The sequence below is a fragment of the Pseudorasbora parva genome, chromosome 3 (assembly GCF_024679245.1).
Source record: "Pseudorasbora parva isolate DD20220531a chromosome 3, ASM2467924v1, whole genome shotgun sequence".
Taxonomy (NCBI): domain Eukaryota; kingdom Metazoa; phylum Chordata; class Actinopteri; order Cypriniformes; family Gobionidae; genus Pseudorasbora; species Pseudorasbora parva.
The window spans coordinates 2,990,154-3,002,356 of NC_090174.1; the positions used below are offsets into that span (position 1 = coordinate 2,990,154).

Sequence of the window (12,203 nt, forward strand, 5' to 3'; positions counted from 1 at the left end):
CATTGGTTATATACCAGTATATATATTTTGCCCTGGAGGGCCAATGCGCTGCATCAAACACACCCACCTGTGATTGTCTAATGATCCTGAAGACATTGATTAGCATGTTCAGGTGTGTTTGATCAGGGTTGGAGCTAAACTCTGCAGCGCATTTGCCCTCTGGGGCAAGATTTGTATAGTCCTGATGTAGCTAGGATGTGTGTGGGCGCATCAGTGCTGCCGCCTTTTTGTTTTGTTTACTTATGTATTTGTTTGTTTTTATTGCATACATTGTTTTCATTTTTTTTTTCTTCATTGCATGTGCTGCAAATGTGCCTATGTTAATGTGTAGGATGTGCGAGGGCTCCTCAGTGCTGCCGCCTGCCGGTCGCTCTCGGGACCGCCGCGACTGCTATAAACCATCAGCGCTTTACGCGAGACGCTCAATCCACGCGCAGCGACACCGCGAGCGGAATGACACCGAGACACGCGCGTGTCCTCCTCCTGCTGCTGCTGGAGCTCTGTGTGAGCCGAGCCCGGGCCGGGGGAAAGCCGGACGAGGACCGGGACAAGAGAGGCGAGGCGGAGAGCCCGTGCGAGGTGAAGACCGTGACCGTGTCCACTCTGCCTGTTCTCCGGGAGAATGAGTTCAGCTTCACCGGCGCGGGATCCGGGAGTCTCGCCGGAGGGGAGTCCAGACTCATGCTGTTCGTTAGGACTGACCTGCCGGGTCGCATCTCGGTCCTGGATGATCTGGACAACACGGCGCTGCCCTACTTCACCCTAGGTGAGACCCGACCCTCCGTCACACACAGTATAAGCGCTGCGCTGACAGCTGAGACATGAGCTCGGTGTGGTTTGCATCTGGAAACGAGAGATAGGCTGAACGTGTTCATTGTAAGAGCCAGCTTTCACCCAGAGAAAACGAGCAGAAGGACCATTGCAGGGCAACTGAGTGTTTCTTTGCAGCACCTGAATCCGAGCGTCTCAGAAACTGTTCTCAAGTATCAGATTGACTTTTTTTTTCCTAGTCGCATGGAAACTGATTGTGTGCATCAGAAGTCCTGCGTGAAAAATATTAGGCTATATTGATTTAATGGCTGAGAGAGATCAATGCAGACAAGCTTATTTTCTGACCGAGAACCTGAAGAAGCACATGCAGCTTCTCCAGCGTGTTTTTCAGGGAGTCAGATGATTTATTACTGGAGGAAAGGGACATTTATAAAAGGTGCATGCTTCAAACTGTCTTGGTCAGGTTATAGGAACATATCACAAGAAATGCATTGCTATATTGTATTACTGAATGCAGTGTAGTTCAGAAATCAGCAAAGTCAACCAAGTTGGCTTCATGTAGTTCTTCACGTGTCGATATAGGTCCTTCAGGTTATCACCAGAGCATGCATGCAGAAAAAAAACATCAATTATAGATTAAATATACTTTTCCTTTGTGTGCATCTTAGAGAATCAACACCAGCACATGTGTGCATGTCATCTTTGAATACATCTTTGGCAATGCTTTCAGCTTTCTGTTGAGGATAGTCGGCTGAGTTTTACTTTACAATGTACCATAACATATAAAACAGGAAATCATTAAACATGCCTGGTCCGGTAACCGTGCAGTCAGTGCCCAGGATTGAATGTAACTGCTCCATATTGACCGCTGCATTGCCCTTTCACCCATAAATAGAGTCTCAGTTACGCTCAAACACAATATTGATGTCGACTTCTACTGGAAGAGAAGTATACGTGTAGTATACGAAGTTTACGTGTAGATCATATGATCCAGAGTCGCTTCTCTTTCTCCATGTTGGTTACACTTTATCTGGTAACACTTCATTTTACAGTGTCATTGTTACACACGCTACATGTAGTAATAGGCATAAAGTATACATAATTGCATGCAATAAACCAAACCCTTATAATAACCCATGAGTTACTTATGTGTAAGTACAGTGTAACCCTTTAATTTAAGTTGCCTGTGTTATATATTTAAGCAATGAGTAATATTAAGTAACTACATGTACTTACTATATGGTTAGGAATAGGTTTGATTTAGGGTAGTTGCATGTAATTATATGTGTGTATATATATATATATATATAGCATGTGTAACAAAAACTGTAAAAAAAAAGTGTTACAGACTTTTTGCATGCAGGTCAATGCTTTTTAAATATGCCCGTGTGTGTGTAAACATGAATGCCTTTTGTCAGCGGTGCATTTGAGTCTGCAGATGCAGGGAAGAGGTTTAGTTAAGTGCACAAATCTACCTGATAAAGAGTTAGGATTGGAGAGATGAAGAAAAGCAACATGCAGAAATGAAGGAGAATCCGTCAGCGGCTTCAAAGCAGCACATCGGTTTCTAATGACAGATGATGCTGTTTTTCAGTTCAGTCTGCTCAGTCGGACTCAAAGTACTGTAGATCCGCTGACCTTTCCCTGTGTCAGCCATTGGAAAACAGTTTTCGGACTTTCCGAATCAGGTTTGCATTGGTGGCTGGTTTCCTCCGGCCCAGTGACCCGTGCTCAGCTGAATCCACGCCGCAGGACTGAGAGAGAGCCAGCGCTTTTGGTGATGAAATCCCAATGAAAGATGTCTTAAAATAGAGGTTTAGTTTCATACGCCAAGCGCTCTTTGCTCTTTGATAGAACTGAATCTATATCCCTGTAATGAAGAACTACAGTCAGACCTCATCAGCAGTTCTCACTGAAAAATAAGTGAATGGTTGGAAATATTGATCATTGGCAACGCGGCAGGGCTCCTTTTGTATTACAAGTTCATGTTTGTCTTTCATCAAGATTTATGCGTAACAGACGGTATTGACACCGAAGAGGATGTGTCAGCAAAACGCAACTCTGTCTTGAAGGCCCTCTGCATTTTAGTGCCGTTTGTGAAGGCAAACATCAGTAGCGCACTGTAAAATTATATGATCAATGTTTTTAAACTCATTAAAATAAGTCAAGCAATTTTCAACTTTTGAATACGTTTAATGAGGTTCAACTCACTTTTAAGTCAGTTTAATGCAAGTGAAGTTGAAATGACTTAAACATCCACGTTGATTGTACTTAAATTAAGACCAGTGTGCACTGTAAAAAAATATGATTGGTTTAAATAATAAATTCAAAAAAGTAAGTAACTTGTTTGCCTTAAACATTTGAGTTCATTGAAATTAATATTTTGAGTTTATACAATGAAGGAGATGAGTTTAATCAACGGTAATTAAAAATGGTGTTATATGGGCCACATTAATTATCTAAGTTCATGTGACAACAGATACAAAGTTAATAAAAAATGTTGGTTTAACTTAAAAAAAAGTAAGCTGGTTGCCTTAAAACAATGAGTTCATTTAAAATTATAAAATGTATTTAATGCAATGAAGGAGATTGGTTTAATAAGCATAAACTCAAGATATGTTATCTGAAGCACATTAAATATCTAAGTTCCTTTGACAAAAGAAACAAAGTTGAGATAAATCATGAAAATAGTTTTGGGGTTTTCATCATGCAGAACTCCGTAGCATGTCGAATGGGAGAAGATTTGGTTATGATGCAAGTCAAACTTCGTTGAAATGTATGAGTTATCTTGGACGCACTTATAGAGAGAGAGAGAGAGAGATTTTTTTTTTTTGATTTTTAGAAAAAACTTTATTTAACACAACAGTTTCATTGGACCAACTATTCAACCAACTTCAAATTAATAACATGTCAAAGATGAGTTCTCCTTCAATTACAGTACAGATGATATTCTTATAACACCACTGGAGTTCAAAAGACTCCATATCATTCATTTCTTTATAATATCTGTATTCAACACCAACCCTAGCTTTTAAAAAAGCTTTAAAGAGAAGTACAACATCCTGACCATGTCTATTCTCCATTCTATTTCTCCTTGTGATGTAGATTGCAAGCTTAGCTTGTCCAACAATAAAATTGATTAGCTGCCATTTTATTCTCTGTTTTTGACCATATCTCAAACCCAAAATAAACACATTACATGTAAAATTTTCCTGAAATCTTAAAAACATATCCTTCAATACCTCAAAAAGTATTTCCAATCTAATGCATTCTGTAAAACAATGAAACACCGTTTCTCTGACTCCGCAAAAAGCACATTTATCATCAACATCCGCATGTATAACAGACACAAAGGCATTAATAGCTATAGCTCCATGCAATATACGCCACTGCAGATCCCCGCTTTGCTTATTCAATGGTGGTTTGTACATCACCCTCCAAACTGGTTTATCATCTTCTTGTAACCCAAACTTTTCTCGCCACACAGTATCTTTCTTCTCATTTAATGCCACTTTGTTTAACATTTTACAGAGAGAGAGAGAGAGAGAGAGAGAGAGAGAGAGAGAGAGAGAGAGAGAGAGAGAGAGAGAGAGAGAGAGAGAGAGAGAGAGAGAGAGAGAGAGAGAGAGAGAGAGAGAGAGAGAGAGAGAGAGAGAGAGAGAGAGAGAGAGAGAGAGAGAGAGAGAGAGAGAGAGAGAGAGAGAGAGAGAGAGAGAGAGAGAGAGAGAGAGAGAGAGAGAGAGAGAGAGAGAGAGAGAGAGAGAGAGAGAGAGATATTCGCTGACCGTCGCTCAAGCACTCACCTCCAGTCTCAGGCGTGATTTATTACCTGAAGCGCTCGGGAATGTTGAGAAAGACAGAGAGAAGATTAAAAAACGAAGAGATGAAAGTTTTTATCCCAACTGCTTTGTCTGGACTTTTTTTGTCTAAAGCAAGGAATTTCTACAGGAATAGAGTGGGAAAACGTAACTGATGAGTCCGTCCTCAGTGATATACAGTATATTGGCAAAAGTTTTGGGACGCCTGGCTTTACATGCACATGAACTTTAATGACATCCCATATAATATATATATTTTTAAGCAGCGATAACAGCTTCAACTAGGAGTGTGTTTATGGGAATTTTTGGACGAGAAGGCCAGGCTCTCAGTCTCCGCTCTAATTCAACCCAAAGCTGTTCTATCGGGTTGAGGCCAGTCAAGTTCCTCAACACCAAACTCCTCATCCATGTCTTTATGGACCGACGCTTTGTGCACTGGAGCACAGTCATGTTGGGACTATCATAGCTATCAAAATCCAGTGTTCGGCACTTTGCATACGTGACTTTTTGTTGTAGATGTCTGTCTTTAAAAAAAAAAAAAAAATTGTTGTGTATTGTTCAAATTAATTGAGATTTCTTACAGCTCTTACAGGTTTTTGGCCTTGTCTGTTCCGTTGCTTCTATTACTCTCCCCTTTTTTGTAAGTCGCTTTGGATAAAAGCGTCTGCTAAATGATTAAATGTAAATGTAATGTAAATGTTGGGATAGTAAAGGGCCGTCCCCAAAATGTTCCCACAAGATTGCCGTCCCACAAGTATGCTGAAGCATTTATAGCTCATTTCACTAGAACTAAGGGGGCAAGCCCAACCCTTTCAAAACAACCCCACACTATAATCCCCCCTCCACCAAATGTGAATGAGCTGCTCGGCCATGGAAACCCATTCCATGAAGCTCTCTACGCTGTTCTTGAGCTCATCTGAAGGCCACAGAAGTTTGGAGGTCTGGAGCTGTTGACTCTGCAGAAAGTTGTTGACTTCTGCGCACTGTGACCCTCAGCGTGCGCTGACCCCGCTCTGTGATTTTATGTGAGTCTGTGAGTTGCTGTTGTTCTCAATCGCTTCCACTTCATGATCCCACTAACAGTTGAGCATGGAATATTTAGTAGAGAGGAAATGTCAGGAATGGACTTATTGAGTCCACTGAGCTCCTGAGAGCGACCCATTCTTTCACTAATGTGTGTAGAAGCGTCTGCAGGCCTAGAGCTTGATTTATACACCTGTGGCCATGAAGAGATTGAACACCTGAACTCAGTGATTTGAAGTGGCGGACCAATACTTTTGGCAATATGTAGCTCAGAAATATTATATTGTCTAATTGTATTTATATCTTCCTATTTACATCTCTTGAAATGACAGAAGTACAGTCTATTTAATTTAATGTTTTTATATTTAAAAACAGTTAAAATCTAATTAACAACAATCACTTCATATGTCATTTATATGCACCAAAATAAGAATCTGTTTATATAATTGTACGTACACTTTGCAAGTCTAATTAAAGTCCATCATAACAGTATTCACAACTTCACCTAATTTTATATCACTAGCAAAATCATTGTGAAAACTTCTCAAAGATTTGGAGTCGGTGAGATTTGTTCAATGTTTTTGAAAGAAGTCTCACCGAAGCTGCATTTATTTGATTAAAAATACAGCAAACTCAGCAATAATGTGAAATATAATAACAATTTATGTTTTGAAATTTATTCCTGTGATCAAAGCTGAATTTATCATCATTACGCCAGTCTTCAGTGTCACATGATCCTTCACTTATCATTCTCAGATGAGGGTTTGATGATCAACAAGATTTGATTTATGATTATTATCAATGTTTAAAAACAGACCCTGGATGCTCTTATATGCAACAATATAAAAAAAGTATTTTTAATGAATTGTACCACAAACTTTTGACCTGTAGTGAACGTCGCGGTCCAGCCATCATGTGACCTTAATGTGTGGATCTTCACTGAATGAATCGCACGGTTGATTTTGACAAACTGCTCTCAAACGAGAAATGCCCTTCATGCTCCGCAGTGTCTAAACTTATCAATGTCGAATATTTCAGTCCCAGGAACGGAAGCTCGCTGGGGCTTCACATAAACAGACCCTGCTCCGTTACAGAGGATCCGCAGCGATCAGAGCAAGCGGGAAATGCCACAATTACAACGTGCACGTTTGCCATTGATTTGTCTAACCTTTTCAAAATGTCACACTAATTGAAGGAGGTTTGTGGATAATTAGTTTCCCCTCCTCAATGCAAGGGCAATTAGAAGAACCTGCAAGACACAGTATGATTATTAATTACAGTATTTTAAAACTGATTACCATTTTAATCCAGTAAAAATGCTCATGTTAAGCTGTGCTATTACTGATTATAAATGCATATATTTTTCAATACAAAAACTGATTGATAAGTTAATTTATTTAATTACAAATTGACGTGTATGCAATATTTGTGTGTTTATGCTTATTAGAGAATCACAGTGCCAGCTTAGTGGCAAAGAGCATGTCAAATCAGTCGTTTATGAGCCACAATTTTGTTATGATCCTGCGTATGCAAGGTAAATGTGCTGTTTCTTCCACTGTGGGAAAATCGATTATGCTTACACACCGATCAGGCATAACATTATGACCACTGACAGGTGAAGTGAATTACACTGATGATATCTTCATCACGGCTCCTGTTAGTGTGTGGGATATATTAGGCAGCAAGTGAAAATTTTGTCCTCAAAGTTGACGTGTTAGAAGCAGGACAAATTATTGATGCGTGTGGGGAGCGACGGCTCAAATATCTCAAGAAGTTAACGCCGTTTTTATTTTGTATGGGGCTGAATAGCACAGCAACTTACATGATCTGTGGTGACCAACACAATATTTGAAGTGTTCATAATGGACATAATGTTATGCCTGTTGTGTGAAATACTTACAGTTTTGTTATTATTAAATAAAATTATTAACTTAAATGTTCATCGATATAAAGCCAAAATAAAATAAAAATATAAACATTGGATAAACTTATGAAATTAACTGAAATAAAAATAAATTAAAGCAACATCTAAATATTTTTAAAAAGTTGAAACTTTGCATAAAGCATTTGCATTGTAAAAACATTTTAATTCATTAATTATGCCTTGCAATGCACATTATAATGACAAATTGTAATGCATAATAATACTAATCTATGTATTGTTACACCTTCAGAATGTATAATGCATTAAAACACTCGACAAGCAACCAATTTCAGATGTAGCAACGAATCTGCAAATATATACATTCATAATAACAATAACAGTTAAATGCATTATAATAATACATCATAAGAATACCTTTATAAAGCATTTTGCATAAAGGCTTTTAGAAAGGTGTTACTAAACACACAAAAAACAAGCAAACAAATAAAATAATAAATAAATAAACAAACAAAACCAACCAACCAATAAATGCATTTTATTTATTTAAATAGTATAAAATAATAATAAAATACCACTTCTGTACCTCTAGTTATCACATCAGGAACATGTAAGACATAGAACTGTATAGTCCCACCTCTAATATGACAATTTACACAACTTTACAGGTCAACTAAACACTTGTTTCCCTCCTAAATAACCCAAGCATGTGCTTTAATCTCGTATACCCTCTCGTAGGCTACTCTTGCCACATACACTTCCACTGTAAATGCATTGCTGTAGATTCAATACTTCATGTAAGAGAAGTGAATGTGAGTTTAATGTGTTTCTCATTGCTGCTTGCCTCTGCAGAAACAGACGCTGGCATTATTCATCTATTACCATACATATGCCGCATTGCATGAGTGCAAAAGTTTGGAACAGTAAACTTTCCGTAGTGCTTAATAAGGGTGCTCAACAAATTGTGCATCTGTTTGATTGGAGCTCCCCCAGCACGCTCAATTATTCATGGTAAAATACACCAGCTCTGCTGCATTTGCATTTATAACTCTCTCTGTCACTTTTATAGCGACTTTGAGGAGTGAAACAATCAGTCGGTTTTGCCGTGCGGTGTGTAAGAGCGTCTGAACAGTGGACGCTTCAGTCAACAACTCAAGACTTTGAGCTTTATAAATGGATTTAATCAACTTTCGGTAGGCAGCAACCTTCGGATTTACACAAACCTTTGATGAATTAAAACCAAAATTATTTGACAGGGGATATACTGGCTCTCAAATAAAAGAGCAACTCCGATAGATCTTAAAATGGAAAGTGCTGTGCGGAGCAAACGGTCTATACCAACACAATGGCCAAACAGACAGTTGATCATTTAACGGCAGCGTTTCATTCTTTCGAAATAAGTGTTCAGTCAAAGCACGTCTCTGGACAGAAGTGACTCATAATGAGCCACGTGACAAACAAAAGACGGATGTTTATCACATATTTAATTAAAGCAGTTGTTTAACCATCACTTTTGAGGATTCGGGTTGTTTATCAAGGGAAATGAAAGGAAGTTGACTTTCTTTTGTCAAAGCATAACAGAATAAAATGTTTTGAAGGACAAAAATTACCATAAAAGCATTGGCATAGCTAGACTAAAAAAATAGGCATACATGTAAGATTTATGTATTTGAATTGCATATAACATTTTCATCCATCTGTATTACACACACAGTTTTACCATCAACAAACTGATGTGATGCATATTCATCAGGCCACATGTCTAAAGTAACCCTAATAAACTGAATGTGGCCAAAATACACAATACTATATTTATCATCTATAAATACAATTAGTTTTAATCTCATAACTATCTGAATATTGCGTGTTTTGCTTTTGTATTTGAACAACTAATTGTTTTCAAAGATTCGGCCTGATTCTAAGCAATAAAGACATTCATAAACTATTTCGTGATGTTTTTTTTTTTTTTTTTTCTGAAATCAAAATGGATGGACATTTGATATGCAATTTAAATACTAAATAAATCTTACATTTAGGCCTTTTTTGAGTGTTACACATGATTTTAGATGTGCTTTTATGTGAATATGGCTCTGTCACTGGTCCCTGCATGATCTTTTATTTACCATAAAAAGAGCAGCTTCTTTTTGTGTCTCACACACTAAACACTGGGTTAAAAACAACCCAAGGGCTGGGTAAATATAGGACAGATCTGAGTTAAACAAAAACTACACAAACACTGGGTTGTTATATCTGACCCAGGATCTGGTTAACACAAACACTTTAAAGGGGGGGTGAAATGCTGTTTCATGCATACTGAGCTTTACACTGTTAACGACTTGGATTCCCATCCTAAACATAGACAAAGTTTTAAAAACTAATGTTGGACGTTTGATGGAGTATTTCTGTCTCAAAAATACTCCTTCCGGTTTCTCACAAGTTTCGGAGAGTTTTTTTTTTCGAGTATGGGTCTACTTGACGTTAATAGAGCGGAAGGTCCTTGTATGGGCCGTACGGGCTCTTCACCTGGTAGGGTGCGCACGCGCGTGACTAGAGCGAGAGAGGAAACGCACGCCCATAAACACTCTCTCAGCTGCAGATCCAGTCGTCCGTGAACACTTCTGTCGTTATAGTCTGCGCCGCGCTCCACTTTATTCCTATGGGTGACGTCGAGCGACTTCAACGCTTCAGCACAGCATTCCGGGAAGGCAGCGCTGCATTTGAACCGATTTGAATGCAGAAATGACGGGAAGCTTCACAACATCGCTTCAGTCGTGTCGCAAAGTGGATCTCCACCGTTCACTGTCAGGACTTCACCAAATCATACCAAAGAAGTGTGTTTTTGACGGAGCGGTCCCAGCGATAAAGGTTCGGTCCTGCTTTGGAAGCAGCCGGTGAGTAAAACTGCTTCAAATGTCTGTGCTGTCGGCTATCGTCGCGTGAGTAAACATCAGTTAACGACACGATCGCGTGCTTCGTCATTCAAATGCGCTAACGGACTCCATTGTTGTTCTCTGTATAACGTTACACTAGTCTGACGTGCAAAACCGTTTTGCTTGCTACTGCTAAGGTTTAGTCGCATACAATAGTCCATAAACCGAATCATGTCCTCATAAACTGCGAGTAAACACACACAAATGTTGACAGGCCACTAAATACAGTCCATACCACAGAGACGGACGTCCTGCTGCTGCTGCTTCTCCTGTTCAATTTATTTCAGCCTCCGGATCTGATTCTGGATCATATCTATTAGCTGAGATCGATAGCCATGGGTGTCTCCACGCTTGAGGACGTCACCGCTTTGTACGCTCGTCATTCTTTAGCTCCGCCCACACGATACGCCTCCAGGCGCTCGTTTTTTTCCGGAAAGACTCGGTACAGCCTATATTTCTTTTATAAATATAATAAAACTAAAGATTTTTCGGAGATATGAAGGATGCAATACTACTCTATAGGTACTCAAGATTGGCATGAGATTGACTGAAACTGAGTGTTTCACCCCCCCCCCCCTTTAATCATCCAGTTTTTCTTGGTTACACAAGCGTTATTGGAGGATTCCACTTGATGATTTTTCAAACATTATGGGAACGTTCCTTTAGAATGTTCTTCTTCTGAAGTGTTCCGTGGCTTCTTTACGTTCCCCAGAATCTTCTGACAGATTGCTTGCAGTGGTTGAATTTTAGCAGTACGGTGTGTAGAAGGAGAAGGGCTATTTTTTTCAGTGCCACAGACATCATCATCTGCTTTACTCTAAAGGTCAGCTTTCATTTTCTCACCCCATAAACCACTTACTCATTTCTCTCACTGTACATCTCCAGATGCTCGCCGAGTTTATTTTTTGTTTTACGCTGCAGCGTTTCTTAATGATGGTGTCTTCGCTCTCTGACTCAATTCTCGCGTTCACATTTTCTGAAGCGTCGTCTCAGAGATGTGAGAGATGCTCACTCACTGTGAGCTTGCACACCTAATAGCATCCGCTCTCAATGCCTCATACTGTAAATATTGCTGATGACACAGGCTTAAATAGATTCACAATGCATTCACAGCTTGCTTTATTGTTATGGTGTTTCGTCGTGTCATTTCTGGCTACAGTGTGTCTGTCCAGGGACGTTGATGTATCTCAGTAGTATTTGAGCTGTAGTGCATGAATAGTCTTGTCTGTGCTGCGTGTGTTGTGTTTAATGGTTTAGCGGATATCTGTTGTCAAGCTCAAACACTGAAACTTCATTAAATATAACTTGATTATTTATATACAGTAGCAAGTACATTAACTTAGCAAGGTAAACGTAGAGGAACTTTGCAACTTCAATTTGGGTTAATCAGTGTTAATTTTATTAAAATTTATTGTGTTATATGCCAGATAATAGCAATAAATCATATATTGTTTAAATATTTATATACTCATGCATGCTTACAATATATATATATATATATATATATATATATATATATATATATATATATATATATATATATATATATATATATATGCACTGCTGTTTTACGTTTCACATGATGTGCAAGAACCAACACGTTTTGATTGTTATTGACATGTCACTGTATTTGATTTGAGCTTTGCATGTGAGTTTATTAAAGGGATAGTTCACCCAAAGATGAAATGTCTGTCATTAACTCCTCTCCCTAATGTCGCTCCACACCCGTAAGACCTCCGTTCACCTTCACACACAGTTTAAGATATTTTATATTTAGTC

General features: G+C 38.8%; 1 protein-coding gene across 1 annotated transcript in view; it reads left to right on the plus strand.

Annotated features, from left to right (window-relative positions):
• The first annotated feature begins 205 nt into the window (after window positions 1-205).
• Window positions 206-12,203, plus strand: part of LOC137070425 (astrotactin-2-like) — a 620,747-nt gene continuing 608,749 nt past the window's right edge. The window contains exon 1 of the mRNA XM_067437549.1: window positions 206-766. Within this exon, the coding sequence (XP_067293650.1) occupies window positions 454-766 (313 nt within the window). The 5' untranslated portion in view covers window positions 206-453. The remainder of the gene's footprint in view (window positions 767-12,203) is intronic.